This window comes from Sminthopsis crassicaudata, chromosome 6 (genome assembly GCF_048593235.1).
Source record: "Sminthopsis crassicaudata isolate SCR6 chromosome 6, ASM4859323v1, whole genome shotgun sequence".
Taxonomy (NCBI): domain Eukaryota; kingdom Metazoa; phylum Chordata; class Mammalia; order Dasyuromorphia; family Dasyuridae; genus Sminthopsis; species Sminthopsis crassicaudata.
This window is the reverse complement of record NC_133622.1, coordinates 83897142-83918504: the sequence shown is the minus strand read 5'-3', so window position 1 is coordinate 83918504 and position 21363 is coordinate 83897142. Positions and strand designations below refer to the sequence as shown.

General features: G+C 32.6%; 1 protein-coding gene across 1 annotated transcript in view; it reads left to right on the top strand.

The window, feature by feature from the left end:
* LOC141546526 (putative ATP-dependent RNA helicase DDX60) overlaps positions 1-11356 on the top strand; it is a 52721-nt gene extending 41365 nt beyond the window's left edge. The window contains exons 23-30 of the mRNA XM_074274423.1: positions 9-113; positions 289-433; positions 1906-2027; positions 2731-2878; positions 5429-5571; positions 9263-9414; positions 10196-10258; positions 10365-11356. Coding sequence (XP_074130524.1) covers positions 9-113; positions 289-433; positions 1906-2027; positions 2731-2878; positions 5429-5571; positions 9263-9414; positions 10196-10258; positions 10365-10473 — 987 coding nt within the window. The 3' untranslated portion in view covers positions 10474-11356. The remainder of the gene's footprint in view (positions 1-8; positions 114-288; positions 434-1905; positions 2028-2730; positions 2879-5428; positions 5572-9262; positions 9415-10195; positions 10259-10364) is intronic.
* The last annotated feature ends 10007 nt before the right edge of the window (positions 11357-21363 follow it).

Genomic DNA, 21363 nt, shown 5'->3' with positions numbered 1-21363 from the left:
TCATCTAGGCATTATCTATATTACAACATTCAATGATGTCCTTTGATCAACCAAAGATGAAACACATGCTGAAAGTGTACTTCATTTTTTCTTTGCAGTTTCTGTTCAGAGAGGTAGGGTTTAAATTTATCTTCTATTTTAAATAGAAAGGTCAAAAACTTTAATTCTAAAAAAGAACCAAAAATTATTTAATATTTATATTTTTATCAAGGTCTTATTTGGAATATCAAACTTTCTTCACCATTGCTGATTATAGTACAATTTGAATTTATAAAAACTAATTTCTAGGGATATCTGGACCAAGAATGTATTCCCAGGGGATTTTCTGGACTTGTGACGCATTTGTACTACCATGAACCTTCAAATTTTGTTTTGGTCAGCTTTCTTGAAAAAGGATTATTTCATAAATTGTGTCAGCCAATGAAGCAGAAAGGTAAGCTACTATTCTTTATTGCCATTATTCTTGTCCCTCACCATTTGAAGATGAAATTTCTCTCGTGGTAAAGCACTTGGCAATGTTTCATGATTCCAATCTGGTTACAAGTTTCATAGAATTAGAGTTTAAAGGGACCCCAGAAATTAGCTAATCCAAGTATCTGTACCCTCTACTTTACAGATGAAGAAGCTAAAGTTATTGCTTGAGGTCAGGTAGTAAGTAGAAAGACTGATATTTGAACCTCGGTCCTTTTGGTTCTCCAAACTCCAATGTTCTTGGCTAGGTATATTTTTAAAACTTAAAGGAGCAGGTCCATCATCAAAGACCAAATCTATACTTCTGTCACACAGTATCTCCTTCTCCTTGCCATTTCAGTACTTTTTAGAAAGTCACAGAGACTCGCCTCAACTCTCATGTCTTCTGACTCTAAGACCACTGATGTAGTTCTTAAAATGTCTTTTTTTTTCTTGAGTAAGATCTTGCTTACAAACATCATGGAATCATTAGAGGAGATACTGTTTACAAAAACACTTTTCAGAATTTAAGAATTGTGTGCAAATGCAGTGTAAAATTAGTAAATCTGAGTTACAATCAGAATTACAAATTAGGTCATAAGTTACAAATTAGACCATATAAAACATGGTCAAGTATTTCTAGGTGCTAAATGCTAAATTAAGAATGTAGCTTCTCCAAGACCATCTAAGAGAATTAGTAGGAAAAGGGAAAAAAAAAGATTTTGAGTTGAATTACTCAAAGTTTTGATATTAACTAGAAAATATTATAACTTAATGATTTGGGATCTGTTCTTTGGTATCATTGCTAAAAGAAAAACAAACAAACAAACAATCCACCATGAGAAGTTATATGAACTATTTTTGGTTGGTTTAGGGATTTTTGGCCAACTCTGAAAAGATTAAAGTTCACTAAATAGCCACTTGTAAAAGAGTGTTCTTTAGCTCATACAATTTTAAAATGTGCCTTAATATTAAGATTTTGAGCTCATGCATTGAGAGTGTTTGAAATTATTTGGTATATTTGCCAGTTGTCTACTGCATGAGAAGAGGGAATCTCCTTACAAGGAGTTCCCTCTAGGAATGAAATCACAATTCTGGGTGACAACAAAACAAAATTAACAAGCAAAATCATTCCTAGCAATACTAGAGTTTAGTATGCTGAAGCTTTTGAATAATTTTTATTAGTTTGTAGAGGTTACATGCATGTAAGGATTAACTGTGGAAGCAGCATAATTAAGGTTCAGATGTTGCTCTAAAAAATTGTAGCAGTATTCCCAGAACAAATGACTTCACATCTGTGCTCCCCAGGCACCTATCTAGTAATTGTCCACAGAGTTAGAGACAGATTAAAATCTTTGTTGGTGGAGGGATGAAGAGATTCACCAATTGTGGGGAAAATCTGCAAGTCCTCCATGGGACTTTTTACATTTTACATGAACTTTATTTTTTGAACAGGTCCAAAAGTATTTTCTGAAGATGTAATGAAAACTTTAGTGATAATATTAGCACATCTTTTTGGGAAAAGATATCTGCCTTCATGTGCAAAAAAATTCAAGAAAAATTTTTCTCAATCAAAGGTAATCAAAAAACCAAATTGGATTATGTTGTATTGCTCATTGTGTAGCTCTGGAATATGTCCCATAAGTTCCTGTGATCAACTCTATGAGGGTATTTCCATATTATTGTGGCAACATAATTTTGTTATAATAAATATATAACTACAAATAATTTCCCAAAATGTGCAAGGACACACTAGATAAAATATAACTGACATTTGCTTTTTCTTAATTTTCCTAATCCTATGGTAGAAAGTAGGATTTATCCAGTACATCACCATTCCTCCCCCTTCCCCCTTTCAGGTCTTCTTTCTTCTTGAACATTTGGGGTCACTGAGCAGGTGGGTAGAGCAGAGATAGAGGGCTAGATTTAAAGTCAGGAAGATCCAAGTTCAATTTCAGCCTCAGACACTTTGTAGTTTTGAAGCTTTGAGCAAGTCACTTAACACATATCTGGTTCAGTTTTCTTAAGTATAAAATTATAATAATACCCACTTTATTAGTTTAGGGAGTTAGGTGGTATAGTGGCTAAAGTTCTGAAGCTAGAGTCAGGAAGACTGACTTCACATATCTAATCAGTTTCCTTATCTATAAAACAGGAATAATAGTGGTACCTACCTCCTAGGATTGCTGTGAGGATCAAATGAAATAATATTTGTGAAGTCTTGTGTACTTTAGAATGCCATAATTCTATTATTATTGTCTTCTTTTCCAATATTTCTAGGTTATTTTAGATGATCTCCCCAAAGATTTTGCCATTGCAGTAGAAGAATACAATAACAAAATTGAGAATGATTTTGGTTCTTTCCTTCTTTTGATTTCTAAGCTGGCTGACATGAGCAAAGAATACCAACTACCTCTATCAGAAATTGGTAAGCCTTGTGTATGGAGATGAACCTCACTGAGAATTCAAAGGAAAATAAAACAAATTTGATAAATTTGTATTCAGCTCAAAATTCATATCAGAATATAATTTAGCTGTAGATAACAAAGGAAAAATATTTCTAAGTAGATATGCTTGTAGAAAATGCTCTGGACTTGAAGTCAGAAGTACTTGAATTTGAATCCTATCTTAAACTTATTGTAACCCTGGGAAGGTTACTCAATCTCATGTATCTTCATTTTCCTCATCTGTGGAGATAATAATAAGACTCACCTTTCAGGATTGTTGTGAGGACAAAGTGAAATGATGAATGTAAAAGGACTTTATAAATCTCAAATCACTGTATAAATGCTAGCTATTTTTTTCATTGGTGTTTTATTTTTCCATATACATGTATTTTTTGTAAGACTTCTTGTTTCAAGATTTCCTCCTTCCTTTCCCTACCTCCTCTCTCTTCAAGACAGCAAGTAATCTGACAAAGGTTAAACATGTGCAATCATTTAAACAAATCTCCACATTTGTCATGTTGTGTAAGAAAAATCAGACCAAAAGGGAAAAAATAAGAAAACAAACAAAAATTTGAAAATATGATGCTTTGATCCACTTTCAGTCTCCATAATTCTCTTTCTCTATGCAAATGTGTAAAGGGATGAAACTCTTGAGTCAATGCCCTGGGGTAAAACAATCAAGCACTTGAGGCTAATTACTGATTGTACAATACTCTATAAGAAAATGGACCTTCCCACTATACTGTGCTGGTCCAATCGTTTGGTATATACAGAGAATTGTGAGAGGGACTAGGAGGTGGAGTGAGACTGGCCAGGGTCATTTCTGGAAGAGAGACAAGGCAGTGAGGTCCCAGAGATCCTACGTGTCCACTCTCTTCATTTTTATCGCTAAAGACTTAGAATAAAGATTTTTGCTTATCTTGACTCCGGCTCATTCTAAGGCATCCTAACGTGGTTGCCACACAAATGGTATTTTCTATGCCAAGTATATTGAAATTTCTTTGAGTAACTGCATTATTGAGAAGAGCCAAGCCCAAAACAGTTGATCATCAATCACATAATTTTGTTGTTATTGTGTACAATGTTCTCCTGGTTCTGCTCACTTCACTTAGACTCAGTTCACATAGATCTTTCCAGGCTTTTCTGAAATCAAAACACTAATTAGTTCTTTCCTTTGAATCTCTTTTTAGTTATTCTTCTAAGAAAGAATGTCTTTAAATAAGATCTTCTTTGGATTTGAGTTAATCAATTTATATGGAGTCCTAGAAGGACCTATATACCAATTTCCACATTATGATCAATGGTGATATAGACATTCCAAAGTATCATCCATGTACTGTATAAATATTTTTGAGTACTATTTTCATACATACACATACAAGTGCATGTATACATACATACATATATATATATATATGCATATGTGTATACATTTTCTCTTATCTGGTCAAATTTTTGTATCTAAATTTTATGACTTTATTAATTTTTATTTATCAATTTATTAATTTTTATCAATTTATCAATATTAAGACATTTAAATATTCAAAAGCAATCATGTGCATATTTTATTAAGAATTTATTAAGTACAAATTATATTATCATACAAGTCATTCTCATAAAAGAATCCCCAAAGAAGGGAAGCTAATAGAATCAAGATATATGAGAATTAATTTCTTAGAAAATATGGACATGTGTGCATGACTACCTGGCTTGAGAAAAGTCTTTTAGTCTCCTTAATATGTAAGTTTATTAATGCATCAAATAACTACCAGATTCTTGATCATCCTATTCTATTTTGAGTTTTGGTATCTGCCTATTACCAAAAATATTTGCAAATGGCTCATCTAAGCTCTTTCCTGACTTTTAGTTTCCAGCTTCCTGACTTGTAAGACATACTGAGATTTTCTCTATTTTTCCTGGGCTCTCTGTTTTAATATTCTTAACAAGCTGAAGATTTTCTGAATAGACTTTAATATTTTTGAAGTCTCTCCTTGTCTTTCCTCTTCCCTCATCTAAAATCCTTTGAAATGGGGAAAAAAAAAAAAAAAAAAAAAAAAAAAAAACCCTCTTACCTTGTATTGTTCAGAATTCTGAGCTTATTTCTTCCCATACAACTTTGAAATACTATTTTCCTCCACACTTTCATAGAGTTCAAAAATGTTTGACTCAACAGAACAAAATCTAGACTGTTGTGCTCTTCTCAAGTAAGATGTCATGTATATTTGTCTATCTAGGTATGATGAAACAATTGAAAACTAATTCAAACAGGCTACCTTTCACCTTGGTTGAATGGAAAAGGTAGAAGATTTGAAGCCAGAGAAGTTAGACTTGAATTTTATCCTTTATCTATATGAACTTGGGCATTTCAATTAATCTTTTTTAGGCATCCAATTCATTATCTTTAAGGTGACTGGGTTGGAACAGATTATCTCTAATGGCTTTTTCACTTCTAGATCTGAGAAATAATATAACATTTAAATAAATTTCACTTAGTAACAATATTGAGCCATTTTATATTTCTTTCTAATTAGATTTTTCAGGTGAAGAATGTAGAGACTCTGAACTGGTGTCCCATTTGATGCCTGGTACTGAAAACAGAAGTGCTGTCTCACCATTTGCTTGCCTGTCTGAAATAGTAGATAATGATCTATTTAATATTGAAGTGGTAAATGATGTATGTATCATTTCAACTCTTTTTCACTCATTTGCTTCTAGAAATGCCTTCAGCTGTTTACAATGGAAATGATGATCATGTAGTTCTTTGAAGTTTATAATAGCCATGGGATCAAATTTTTTTTGGGGGGGGGGATCAGATTTTTACAAAACACACACACATTTTCTAATTAAATGGAAAATCAAGTTCTCCTTATGTCTTCTTGTAATGCTCTGTTTAGGCCATCCCATGCCAAGAAAAGGCAGAAGACAATCCATATATTTATTCATTGTTTATTATTTTATTTTCATTGTGTTACAGGTTAAAATTATGAGGAATATTCTCTATTCCTCATAGTAGGGATACTATGAAAGTATCCTCCCAAGAAAGAAGCTTGGATTTTAGTTGGGGAAATGACCTACTTAGGCAAAAATGATTTTTAAAAATATTTTAATAGTTTTTATTTACCAGATATATATGCATGGGTAATTTTATAATATTGACAACTGCCAAACCTTTTGTTCTAATTTTTCCCCTCCTTCCCCTCCAGATGGCAGGTTGACCAATACATGCTAAATATGTTAAAGTATAAATTAAATACAATATATGTATACATGTCCAAACAGTTGTTTTGCTGTACAAAAAGAATCGGACTTTGAAATAGCATACAATTATAGGCAAAAAATAATTTACGAACAAATAGAACTATATTGTATTATTATAAGAAATGTAAAATATAGAAAATAATATGAAAGAAAGGGGCATTTTATTTTGTAAATGTATAGTTTTGGGAGCAGACAACTAATGAGCTAAGGTCACTTTCTTATTTTGGATAAGACATAAAATTCCTTGTTGATTGAACAGGAACAAAAATAAGTTTAAATGGTGATAGGAAATGGAGTGATCAGTAGGAAGTTGATTTAGAAGATTCTTTATAGAAATTAGAGTTTCTAAGGTCTTGAAAGTGTATAGGTGAGATAGGTAAGAGCAAATGTGAGAGGAAGAAGCCCTCATCTCTCTGAGCTTCAGATGCACACTTTTAATTGCCTCCATGGTATCTCTTCTTACATGTCTCATACATGTTTAAAACATAACATGTCCAAAATTGAACTCAGTATTCATTCCCCCTAAAAGGACCTTTCCCATATAACTTCCCTGTTTTTTGTTGAGGGCATTTCTGTTCTTCCTTGGTGTGTTACATAGATATTCTTGACCCTTCACTCTCTTTTCAAATTAAATCTGTGAATTTGCCAGTGCATGAACTAATCTTCCTCTTTTCACCCATCTGCCTCTTTGTCCAACTATTATTTGTATCATTAGACATAGAAAACATGGAAAAATATTTACAAGAAATTCTACAGTGAATCAATCTTAATTTGGTCTTTACTGGTTTCCCTAAATCTTTCCCAAATGCTGCCTTACTTTCTAGGGTTGCCTTGTTTAACATAAGATTTGTATATTCTCTCTTTAGTTAGAATGTAAGTTCCAAGAACAAACTGTTTCATTTTTGCCTATGTATCACCAGTACTTAGCCTAGTGCCTAGGACACAGGAGGCCTTAATATATGTTTGAATATTGAATGCATTGTGAAGAAAGGAGCAATATGCCAGACCTGTGCCTACATTTTAGTCATCTCTCATAATAACCATGTGGAGGACAGATTGGAGAAGAAAGATTTCATTTAGGGGAGCAATGTGAAATCTAATCATCTAGCTAAGTGGCCAGAAGAGTTTGAACAAGAATGGAGGCCATGAGAAAGAAGAAAAGATATAGAAGGGAGAGGTGTTATGGAGGTAGAATCAGTAAGAATTGGCAAGTAGAAATCAAAGATGATTGCAAGATTGTGAATCTGGAGGACTGGAAATATGTTGGTGCCCTAATAAGTAGGTAAATTTGAAATAAGAGTGGTTATGCTGAAGCTGAGGGGAGGAGGAGGAAAAAGGCTATGAGTTTTGCTTTGGATATCCAGTTTGAAATGTATGATTGGTGTATTATTGGTGATGTGAGGCCTGGAGTTTAGAAGAGAGACCTGCTCTAGATATATAAACCTATGGAGAGATGATAATTGAGGTCACCAAGAGAAAAAAGAGAGGGGAGATAGGGGAAGACAGAGAGAGAGACAGAGAGAGAGAGAGAGAGAGAGAGAGAGAGAGAGAGAGAGAGAGAGAGAGAGAGAGAGGGGGGAGTGTCAGTCCAAGACAAAACCTAAGGGTATACTATGTAGACATGTTAAATGAATCCATATAAGCTGTTGAGGTCACCACCAAAGAAAAGTGGCACTTGTGTTGAGCTTTTGTGGGAGCTAAGATTTCTAAGAGATGGAAGCAAGAAAAGAGAACATCTCACACATGAGGGCTAGCAAATAAAAGGGCACTGAAATTGAGATGGTATTTCACTTATGGGAAATGCCTGTTTGCTTAAAGTATAGAGCACATAATGATACAACATGTGAGAACCCAGAAGTCAGGAAATGAAGGAATTTTAAAGAATTTTAAATTTTATCTTAAAGGCAAGGGAAAGATTGTTGAGCAGAGGAATGAATGACAGAATCAACCCTGAACTTTTAGAATATCAGTTTTAATTAGAAGATGGATTAGAAAGGGAAATATGATATATTAGAAATATTATTATATATTTATATTATATTATAAATATTAGAAATTATATTATGTTAATATATATTTATAATATAATATAAATATTATATTAGAAATATGATGGATTAGAAAGGGAATTAATTAGAAGATAAATTAGAAAGGGAAATATATAGGCTTGGTAACAAATTAGGAGATGAAGCTCTTACAAAATTCCCAGCCAGAGCTGATGAGATCCTTGACTTAGTTGGTTATGGTATGAGTAGAGCTAAGGGGGCAGTTGTGTGAAATACTGAAGAGGTGAAATCAATCTATGCAGTATGGCTCAATAGGGTAATTGATAGTAATGGGCATTGATTCAATAATCCTTCCATTCTCTTTTTATTGAAATTTACATTGTGAAAAAGATTGAGGAAGGATCCCAAGAATTAGGATGGTGATTCTAATCTCACTACCATTATTAAGTAGCTGTGTGATTGCTGGAAAATCATATAATCTCTTTGGTCTCAGTTTACATAAAGAAATTTTAGATATTATCTTTAAAGCTATGACTGTAGAATTTCTTGTAGATTTGTTCTGATGATGTCTGATGATAAAGAATAGTTGAATAAAGAAGCAGATTGATGGAGAAAGGAAGAAAATTATTGTGTATGAATAAAAAACTACTGTAAATTCTGTAGCCTCAGTCATTTTATAAAACTATTTTTATAAACTATATTTTTATAAAAACTATTTACAAGTTTCAATTTACAAGATTCAATGACTGCAAATTCTTTTTAAAAATTTGTCTTTTATTGTTATGCTTCTTTTAGTTGTGGAAATATTGATCCTTGTATTATTGAATTAGTTTTAAAATATTCAGAAAAGCTGACTAAAGCAGTAATGAATTAAAATTAATTTTAATATTCTTTAATGTCGATTCATTGTTAACTAATTTAGCATGCAATTTATGACAAATATTCCATCAAATATCTTGGATATTTGGTTACACTTCTTTAAATATAGATTGTGTATAAATGTTTTGGATGGACAGAGTTGAATGAAATTGGAATAAGTTAACAAGGGGGTGAATCACCAACAACTATAGAAAATTTAAAATACCCTTTTTTTTTTTCCAGATCATGTTACGCACAATTGATGTGCATGCTGAAAATGCTCCTTTTCTTTGGTTGAAGAAATATGACAGAGATGGAAGCAGACGTCATTTGAATGCTTATGCACTTGATTTTTATAAGCATGGTTCTATAGTAGCATTGACAAAAGATAATTGGTATGTTTTTTTTTCTTTTTGAAAAAATACCTGACATGAATATTTATTACACAATGGAATAATAAAGAACGAAAGACAATTTAAAGCACCATATAGTTTCTTCATATATAAAATAAGCAAGTTTGGATTAGATGACTATTAAAGGTCCTTCCAGCTATAAATCTATAATTCTGTGATATGAAATAAGTATGATATTTTTAGATCGTATGTAAATTATCATTTAACTCAAACGAAATGAAGATCTAAGAGATAGCCCAGCATATAGGAAAAAATGCTAGATTTAAAATAAGCAAGATTTTGTTTCGTATTCCACTTCAGATTCTAACTCTGTGACTCTGGGCAAATTTTCTAGTCTCTTTATGCTGCAGTTTCATTATCAATAAAATAAAAATGTTGAACTTGATGTCTTTTAGGTGTTTTTATAAATCTAAATCAAGATCCTATGAATCCTATGCAAAATAAAAGGTAGTAGCTCAAAGGATGGACATTAGAAATAATGTAATAAATCTAGATTCTTTATTATAAATAACGGGGAGGCAAAAGTAAGGAATGTAGGAAGCAGCCCTCTTCCTAAATTTCTCTGAATGCTAGATATGTAAGACTTTGAAGTTGACCCCAAAAAAAGTTGTATGGTGAATGTTATTCAGGATTCTTGAGGACATAGTTTATTCCTGCTCAACAAATCACTAATATCATCATACTTTTCTTGCTTGTGGTAGGTTAGGAATTTGTCATAAAATCTATTTTGCAGTTTTCTTTCTTTTTGTCTCATGACCTCTAGGCTAAATTGGGGAGACTCTTTTACTCTTATCAAGGATTTCACACTTATTATTCAAACTGTCAGGTAAAGTAAGAACTTATGTATTAAAAGAGCCTTTAAAAAGATTACTAATTTCATTACTGATGGTTTTAAATTAAAATAATTAAAAAAAAAACTTGAACTTTTACAGGATTTCATTAGGAGAATTGTGTGATGATGAGCAAGATGATGTGGTGCTGGCTTTTGGACAACTTCATGAAGCATTCTGTAAAAAATTGTATAAAAAACAATACAGATGAAGTCATAGAAGCTAAAACAGACGGGATTGCATTGAAATTGTGCTGAATTGTTGAATTCCCTTAATTTGGAAAATAATTATTTAGGATATATTAGCTATATCTGTATATCTTTAATGTCTAAGTTCTCAAAAGGTTTTCTACAAAGATTGCCTTCCATTTGAATGTCTTATCTAGCACAAACAACTTGCATGTCCTCAAATGACAGTCATCCTTTAAAATAGCTTCCTTTTAAAATGTATATCTATATTTAAAATGTATGTCATTTGTAGCAAAGAGAATAAAATCCTCAGTTCAGAGAAAGAAAACTTGGAATACATAATGTCTGTCTCTTTCTCTGTGTGTGGATGTGGGGGTGTGTGTGTGTCTGTCTGTCTGTCTGTCTCTGTCTGTCTGTGTCTCCCTCTTCCTGTCTTTTTCTCTCTTATTGCTCTGTTTTTCTTTACCTATCTACTATTTTGAAATCTACTGATAAATCTAACCAAGAGCTCTCCAGGAAAAACAAAACACATTTTAAAATCCAATCTTCATTAAGATGTTTTCTACCACTAAAATTTAGATAGTCAACAATACAATAAATTAAACCTGACCTGTAGCTGTGTGAATGCTCATGATGAAAATTTGACAATCAGTTATGAGAATTCTGGCTCCAGCAGTCTGTCTATCTATTTATCTATCTACTATCCCTTATGAATTAACTACTATCAAAGGCTATGATTTGCTATTTGGTGCAAGGAATATCTTGAAGATCCCCTTAGCCACCTATGTTTAAATCAAAATTCTTACAAGCCAATCAAAGTATTAAAAAAATAGTTTATTCCATCAAAACCATAGTGATTCTTGTGCTTTTCAAGATCCACTTTCACCAAATTCCCCAGTAATTCTCTCTTGTGTTTTTTTATCCTTTCCTTTCTATCTTTTACATTTTTCAAAACAAAATTCAATAAAAAAAAAATCCAAAACATGGTAGGACTGTCCCTACTACTATTAAAAATGTAAAATTTCCTCAGTCTGAAAGAATTTAAGTGAGAAAGAAATTAGTTGTGGAATCAGTGATAATAAAGATGAAAATTTTTTGTAGAAGTGTATTCTATATTTTGTTATACTCTATTTTATTTTCAGTCTTTACTTACTGGTAGCTCAAAATTTTAAGTTTATTTTCTTTGATATATTCTTACCATTATCAACAGTCTTTGGCTGGACAATTTTTGGCATTTCTTTCCTTGCTTTAGCTTTTCTGGAACTATATATATACACACAAAGTCACGTGCATACATATGTATATGTGTGTGCACATATAAATACATAACACACATATATAAATACATAATATGTAGATATACCCTTCACTAAAAAAGGCCACATATTTCACACATGCATATCATATCTATATAAAACAATAGTATGCAATTCTATTTGTAAATTCTCTTTCAGGCTTTGAGTAGCATCTTCCTTCATAGTTTCTTTGTAGTTGATTTGAATATTTGTTATACTCAGAATAACTTAGTTGTTCACAATTATTCTTTGAACAATATTGCTATTATTGTGTACAATGTCCTTCTGGTTCTGCTCACTTCACTTTGCATCAATTCATATATATTTTTCCAGAATTATCTGAAAGCATCCTGCTCATCATTTCTTATAATATAATAGTATTTCATTACATTCAATTTGTTCAGTCATTTCCTAATTTATAGTCATTCTCTTAGTTTCCAATATTTTGCCAACACAAAAAGGCTACTATAAATATTTTTGCATGTGTAAATTCTTTTTCCATTTTTATGATCATTTTGGTAAATAGACCAAATAGTAATATTGCTGGTTAAAAAAAATATACAAGATTTTTGTATTGGTGTTACAATTTTACCAAAGTTCCTCCAAATTTGTTTGCCTTCTAACATTCTAGTCAATCTGATAGATGTGAGATGATATCTCAAAGTTGTTTTAATTTGCATTTTGCTAATCAATAATCATTTAGAGCACTTTTCATATGAATATAGATAGCTTTGATTCCATCAAAAAAGTGTTTCTTCATGAACTTTGTCTATCAATTCAGAATGACTCATATTCTTATAAATGTGACAAACTGTCTATAACCCTCTCTCTTCCCCCTATTTTCTCCTTTCCTTCTAATTTATGATATCTTGGTTTTATTTGTATAATGTAATCAAAAATATCTGTTTTATATCTCATAATATTCTCTTTCTTGTTTATTAATAAAAATGTATCCTATATATAAATCTAATAGGTGAGTGTTTCATGTTCTTTTAATTTTCTTATGATATGTTCTTTTATATCTAGGTCATATATAAATTTACCAAAACTTTGCCTTGGCAAAAAGATGCTAGTCCTTACCCAATTTCTGCCAGACTGCTTTCTAGTTTTCCCCCCAAAATCAACCAAATTGTGAATTTTAATCTCACAAACACATTAATTTATTACTGTATATTATATATCTGCACTTCCTACTAATCTACCTTTTTGTTTCTTAGTCAGTAGCAGGTAATTTTTATAATTTCCTCCTGATAATAAAGCTTAAGATTTAGTATTTCTAAGCCCCTATCCTTTGCATTCCTTTCTTTGACATTCTTAATCTTTTGTTTTTCAAATGAATTTTGTTATTATTTTTAGCTCAATTGGAGAGAACTCCCAGAAAGCATGAAATTTCAGTAACTGGGGTGGTTCCACTCCTCCTAAGATTAATTAAGGATTAATTTAAGCTTGAAATCAAGAGAAAACATAAGATCCTGGCACAATTACTGGGACATTGTGAACTTTACGAAAGATTGAGTCATTAGACACTAACATGCTTCAGAGAGTTACTTCATAGAAAACAGAAATCAGGGATGGCCACAGAACAATGCTTTTCATAATGACATATGGTTTTAAGATATATAAACAGCATGATTTCCCTTAATAAAAGGCTCTGTTGAATTATCAGCAATTCAGTCTCCTTATTTTCAATTGCCACTAGCCCCTTTGTGTTGTGCTGGTTACAACATTCAGTAAAACAAAATTGTTATGGCATTGAATACATAGATTATTTTAGGTAGAATTGCTATTTTTATTATATTGACTCTGCCCACCCATAAGCAACAAAATGTTTCTTTAATTATTTAAATCTAACTTTATTTGTATAAAAATAGTTTACAATTATGTTTCTGTAGTTCCTGGGTTTATCTTGACAGATAGATTCCTGGGTATTTTATGTTATCTATGATTATTGAAAATGGTTTATCTCTTACTATCTATTCTTGAAAAGTTTTGTTGGTGATATATAGAAATTCTGGTGATTTATATAGGCTTATTTTATATCCTGCTTTTGTGTTCAGACTAGCTCTCTAGATGACCTTGGTACAAGCCCAAGTCCTTGGTCTTAGTGGAGGAGTGATGAGGTGAGACTCACGAGGATGATCAAATTCTCTCACCCTTCTATACCTTAATACCCTTAATACAATACTGTGCATGCACTAACTATATATTGTGCATGGGGGACCACATAAACGACTTACTATTGTATGTAGATGACTTTGCCACCTGGTATCACTCTGCCTCAACTACAACACCATGAATATGTACTGTCAATAAAAAGTTATAATTTAAAAAAAAGAATAAGGTTCTAGCACTGCCAGTCTTTCACACCTCCTGCTCTCCACTGTAATGGTTCTTCATTCATCCTTTGTTTATATGAGGTAATTGCTTCATTTTACCTCTTCTTATCCAATTTTACTTTATTTTTTTAGAATCATCTCATCATATTTCTAACTTACCTTCTTTCAAACTATGGATAAGAGTTACAGATAATGTTTTCTCAAATAAGAACTAAGTAGTTTGATCTTATTGAATCTCATAATTAAACTTTCATATTTGCCTTCTTATATTTCTTGTTATTTTTGCAGGCCAGATTGTCCATTCAATTCGGCTCTTTTACTCATATTTTCTCACATATACCTGAAAATTTTAAATTAATAAATTAATTATCCCTTTTGTTTTCTAACCAGTATTACACTCAGCTTTGCTGGATAATTTATTTTTAATTGCAAATCCAGCTCCTTTGCTCTTTGGAGTACCATGTTCCATGCCCTTCAATCTTTTCATATATATAGAAGATGCTAAATGTTGTGTTATACTATTGCTCCACAATATTTAATTTTTTTTCTCTGGTTGTTTGTAATGTTTTCTTCATTAATTTAGGAACTTTGAAACTTTACACTAAGTTTCTTTCCTTGTTCCTTTGAGTTTTTCATCTTGAAATTTCTCTTAGGTGGCAATCAGTAGATTTTTTTCAATTTTTATTTTGCCCTTCATTTCTTGAAATATAGTGTCTAGGTTTTTAAAATTATAATTTTCAAGTAATCTAACAGTTCTTATTTAGGCTCTCCTTAATCTGTTTTTCCAATTTAATTTTAATGAGATATTTCACATTTTCTTCTATTTTTTATTCTTTTGATTTATTTTGATTGATGTTGTATGAAACAATTAACTTCTTTGTCCATATTTTAAATTTTAGAGAATTATTTTCTTCTGTAAGTTTTTTGATTATTTTGGTTTAATAAAAACTATTTTTTCCCAGTTATATGTAAAAACAATTTTTATATTTGCTTTTAAAACTTTGCCTTCCAGATTCTCTGTCTTTTTCCCCATCCCCCATTAGTAAGACACATGTGAAGTTATGGAAAATATTTATATAAAAGTCATGTTAAGAAAAAAAAAAAACATAGATCTTTGCCACTCCCACCCTCTAAATAAAACCTTCAAGAAAAATAAAGTTTAAAAAAAGACTATCCTTCAATCTATATTCAGACACAATCAGTTCCTTTTCTGGGCATGGACAGAATTTTTCATTATCAGTCCTTCAGAGTAATTGTATATGGTTGTACTAATGAGAATAACAAAGTCATTTACAGCTGGACATTGCACAACATTGCTATATTTCACTTTGTTCACTTTCCAGGTTTTTTTGTTTTTTTCCTGAGAGCATCATTTCATCATTCCGTTGCAAACACATACCATGGCTTATTGAACCATTCCTCAATTGATGGGCATCCCCTCAATTTCTAATTTTTTTTGTCCTTAGAAGAGAGCTGCTATGAATATTTTTTATACATATAGGTCATTTTCCTTTTTTTTCTTTTCTTTTCTTTTTTTTTTTCAAATCTCTTTTGGAATTCAAGCCTAGTAATGGTGTTGTTGGGTATGGGCGAATTAGCCACTTTTTGGGCACAGATCATATCTTTTGATCATTTGTCAATTGGTCATGGCTCTTAATTTTTTTTTATCAATTTGACTCAGTTCCCTCTATGTTTGAGCAATGAGACTTTATCAGAGAAAGTTGCTTTGATTTTTTTTTTACAATTACTATTGCTGATTGTATCCCCCCCCCCATTCTCTCTCTACTTTCACCCTGTCACTCCACAAAAGTGTGTTGCTACTGAATACTCTCTGCCCCAACATGTCCTCTCTTTTATTATCTTCCCCTTCCCATATCCTATTTGTCTCCTATTTTCCTGCAGAGTACGGTAGATTTCTATATCCCTATTGAGTATTTATGCTATTTTCTATTTGAGCCAATTGTGATGAGAGTAAGGTTCACTCACTCACCCTCTCCTTCCCTTCTTCCCCTCCCCTGTAAAATCTTCTTCTGGCCTCTTTTTTCGTGGCAGATAATTTGCACCATTCCACTTCTCCCAGTATATTCCTTCCACCTCTTAATTTCATTATTAAAAAATATCCCTTCATATTCAACTCACTCCCATGTCTTGTGTCTATTTATACTCCTTCTAAATGCCATAAGAATGAAAATGTTTCTAATGAGTTACAAGCATCACCTTCCCATGTAGGATGTAAACAGATAAACCTTATTAAGCCCCTTATGATATTACTTTTCTGATTACTTCTTTATGCTTCTCCAGAGTCCTGTATTTGAAAATCAAGTTTTCTATTCAGCTCTGGTGTTTTCATCATGAAAGCTTGAAAATCCTCTGTGAAATTGAATGACTACCTATAAAGATTATATTCAGTTTTGCTAGGTAGGTCTTTCTTGGTTGCAATTCTGGCTCTTTGCTCTCCAGAATATATTCCAAGCCCTCCAGTCCTTTAAATTAGAAACTGCTGAATCTTGTGTTATCCTGACTGTAGCTCCACTATACTTGAATTGTTTCTTCTGGATTATTGCAATAATTTCTCCTTGACCTGGGAATTCTGGAATTTGTTATAATATTCCTGGGTTGTTTATTTTGAGATCTTTTTCAGGAGGTGATCTGTGAATTATTTCAATTACTATTTTACCCTCTGGTTCTAGAATATTAGGCCAAATTTTCCTTGATAATTTCTTGAAAGATGATGTCCAGGATTTTTTTTAATCATGACTTTTAGGAAGATCAATAAGTTTTTAAATTATCTGTCCTGATTCTATTTTCCACATCAGTTGTTTTTTCAATGTGATATTTCACATTTTTTCCATTTTTCTTTTGTTTTGCTTTATTGTATCTTGATTCTCATAAAATCGTTTCCATTTGCTCAATTCTATTTTTAATTTATTTTTCTCAGTGATCTATTAGTACTTGCTTTCCCAACTGGCCAATTTTGCTTTGTAAAGAATTCTTTTCCTCATTAGCTTTTTGTATTTCCTTTTGCACCTCTCTCAATTCTTTCCCTATTTTCCCCTTTATCTCTTTTACCTGTTTTTCAAGGTCCCTTTTGAGCTCTTCCATGACCTGAGACCACTTCTTATTTTTCTTGGAAGCTTTAGATGTAGAAGCTTTGACTTTGTTATCATCCTCTGAGTATGTGTTTGATCTGCCTTGTCACTATAATAACTTTCAATGGTCAGAAATTTATTTTTCTTTTCTGTTATTTTCCTAGTCTATTACTGTGCTTCTAACTCTTTGTTAAAGTAGGGCTCTGTTTCCAGGATGGAGGTGCACTGTCCCAAGCTACAGATCTAGTAAGATCTGTGTGTGCTGTAAAATCTGGCCAGGGCAGGGGCTTAGCTGAACAGGACTACTCTAGGACTGCACACAAGACCCCCACCCATTGCCACAGACTGTCTCCACTGACCTTTTGGTGTTCCCAGGCTGAGAGGTCCAGAAACCTGCAGCACTGCTGCTGATTTAGAGGTCCTGCCTTACTGATGCTGGGGTCCAGGTGGGAGCTGGGGCCAGAGTTGGGCCTGCCCTGGGATTGTGGGCTGGACTTTCACTCTGGTTCCATAGACCTTTTCTGATCGTTCAGATCCTCTTGGATGTCTCTGGGCTGAGAGGTCTGGAAGCCACCAATACTACCTCTGATTCAGTGGTCAGACCAGACTGGAACTGGGGCTGTGCATTATTTCCTGGCTTGGGATTGCAGGCCAGACCCACCCTACAGGCTTTTTCTGCTGAGCTTCTAAGTAGTCTTTAGTTGGAAAATATTCTACTCTATCTTTTTGGATATCTTGATGCTCTAAAATTTGTTTAGTATCATTATTTAAAGGAATTTGGAGCAGTTTGAGGGAGAGTTGGGGAAGTTTCTGCTTTTACTCCATCATCTTGGCTCTTCCTTTTTTTTTTTTTTTTTTAATAATCTTTTTTGGGATTCTAGTGGTATTATTAGGTCAAAAGATATGCATGACTTTATAGCTCTTTGGATATAGTTCATATTTTTTGATAATTTATCAATTGGTCAATGACTCTTTTTAAATATAAATTTGATTTATTTCCCTATACATTTGAGAAATAAGGCCTTCATCAGAAAAACTGGCTTCAAAATTCTTTTCAAAAATACTATTTATAACTATATTTCTCTTCCCTTTCCCATTTATTCTATTCTCTCTTTCCCTTCACTCTTTCCTTCCTCAAAAGTGTTTTGCTACTGACCACCCCCTTCTGCCAAATGCTTTCTCTTCTATTACCCCTTCTCATTTCTTGTATCCCCTACATTTCCTACTTTCCTGTAAGATAAGACAGAGTTCTATTCTCATATTGAATATGTTAGCTATTTCCTCTTTGAGCTAATTCTGATGAGAGTAAAGTTCACTCAGTCCCCCTCTCTTCCCCCTCTTCCTCCTCTCTTCCCCTTTTCCCGTCCACTGTAAAAGCTTTTTTTTTGCCTTTTTTTTGATGGTAGATAATTTATATCATTCCACCTCTCCTTTTCCTGTTCTTCCAGTACATGCCTCTCTCACTCATTAATTTTATTTTTTTAGACATTATTCCCTCATATTCAACTCACACCTGTGCCTTCTGTATAGACTACACACACACAAACACACACACACACACACACACACACACACACACACACACACACTCTTTCCAACTATCATAATAATAAGCAAGTTTTTATGAGTTACAACTATTATCCTCCTATGTAGGAATATAACCAGATAAGCCTTCTTAACCCTTATGATATCCCTTTCCTGATTACCTCCTTATGCTTCTCTTGAGTCCTGTATCTGAATAACAAATTTTCTGTTTAGCTCCTGAATTTTTCATCATGAATGTTTAAATGTCCTCTATTTCAATGAATATCCATCTTTCCCCTGAAGGGGAATTCATTTTTTTCTGGGTAGGTGATTCTTAGTTGTTGCTGTGCAGAATATCAAATTCAAAGCCTTTTGATTCTTTAATGTAGAAGCTGTTAAATCTTGTGTTATCCTGACTGTGGCTTCATTATACTTGATTGTTTCTTTCTGGATGTTTGCAATATTTTCTCCTTAACCTGGGAGTTCTGGAATTAGGCTATAATATTCCTGGGATTTTCATGTTTTTTAGGTAGTGATAAGTGAATCCTTTTCAGATCCTTTGATTCTGAATATAAGGACGTTTTTCCTTGATAATTTCTTGAAATTTAAGTATGAGGAATAATATCTCAAGTTTCACTTTTTTTCATGCTTTTTAGTTCTATCTGAGTGACTGACCTACGGTTTGCCTTTCTACTCCTGAGCCACAATCAGGGCTCCCAACAATGTTGTCACCACAAATGCTTTTACTCTTTGTAGTCTTTTCTATGGCTGCAAACTTCAGCTTATCCTTCTAGAGTCAAAATCAAGAACTCTTCTTTCCTACGTATGCCCTTCTGTGGCTATACTCAGTATGTCCTTATCTCCTTACTTATAGCCATAGCTTGGGATGTCATCTGGTTAGCTCAACTGAGTCCCATGTTCAGTGCTAGGGGAGGACCCTGCAATCTTCCCCTCAGCATCTGTTTGACCCCCCCATACTGCTTATAAGGCAAAAATTCTTGAAGCTTAGACCAGGTCCCTACACAGCTATCCCCACTGCTTATTGTTTATTGATTCAGTTGTATCTGCCTGGTGCTATCTGGACATCATTCAGGACAAACTTCTCCCCAGAAGTTGGGTCTTTCCTAACATTTTAAGTTAGTTTATACTATATAACTTATTGCTTTGCCCCAACTTTTAATTATTTCTGTCACTCAAAGTACACATTGAGTCATTATTTTAATTTATTTTTAGGGGAATTAGGAGAGCCTTTCTTGTCTTATTCTGCCATCTTCCCAGAGTCCTCTGAGGCAAGAATATTTCAAAAAGACTTTATTAACAATGAAGAAAAAGAAGCTAAAAGGAAAAAAAAAACCCAAACCCCCAAACTTACAGAATATAAATCTGTCAAGTTATAGAACAAAGAAGTATTATCTGGGAAAAAATATCTAATTCAGCCTCATAGACTAGCACAATGCCTTGCTTATATCTGCTATCATTATGACTATATCATTGATTATCATTGATGTAAAGCATTCTCTGCTACATTTATATTCTCAAAGTCCAATGCTAAGTATATTTTATCCAACTGCCGATTGACCAAAACTTCTAACTTCTCATTACATTCAAAGTATGGTCTTTTCCTTCAAAACTATTATATTTCTGGGGGAGTGCTTCTAGCTTTCACTGGTCTATTACTCTGAATATTCTCTACCAGCTCCAGTGAGTTATATTTTGAATAAAACAATAACATCCACATATAATTCTCACCAATTGTGAGAAATAGAGCATCTTAGCAAAATCAAGGACTATGTCTAAGATCATAATGATAAAATAAAATTAAAAAAAAAACAAATGAGAAAAATCTTCCTTTTATAAAATGTCTGTTTTTGTGTTTTAAATTATTTAACAATGTTTAATCTAAGGCAACTTGTATTATACAGTACGTAATCCTGGTTATATGGTGATAATCAGTGATATTATTTATACACTTAATAACTGATTTCTACCATTTAATTGGAATATTTACATGTCAATTGAACATTTATAGTAATTCCTTTTAAAATAACATTTATTTGTTGATATCTCTATATTATTTTATGTCACATCCCATCTCCTTTGACAACTTCTAAAATTAAAATATATCTGTACTAGATTATAGATATTCATTTGTTGCTACATACATTCACATAACTTATGTTCATACATACATAAATACATCTATTTAGTTATTGTTTGAGAAACAGCCTAGCTAAATTAGATGATGACTTTTTCCAGCCAAGTAATGTATGAAATTGAATTGCAAAGTGAAGAAAAGATGTAGTTTTCAACAGTGAAATGAAAGTCATTATAATCATTATGAAACCACTTATCCCTGAAGATAAAAGGGCTGGGTGAGATGCAAAGTTAGCCATGTTCCTTGGGCTCATAAAACTTAGAATGAAAAATAAAAAGAAAAAAATTTATGGGGGAGAAGGAATACTTTCCACATATACTCCAGTGGCTCTATGATTTATCAGTGTAGGAAGAAACATGTTTCAGGTAAAGACAAAACTTAAATACTAAAGATGGGAGATATTGCCTTATCTACTGACTCAAATGTTGCCAGATACTACCAATTTAGTGGTTGCATAAGGAAAAATATCATGTGACAGTTCAGGAAGATGATCCTGGCCCAGAGATTTATGTTG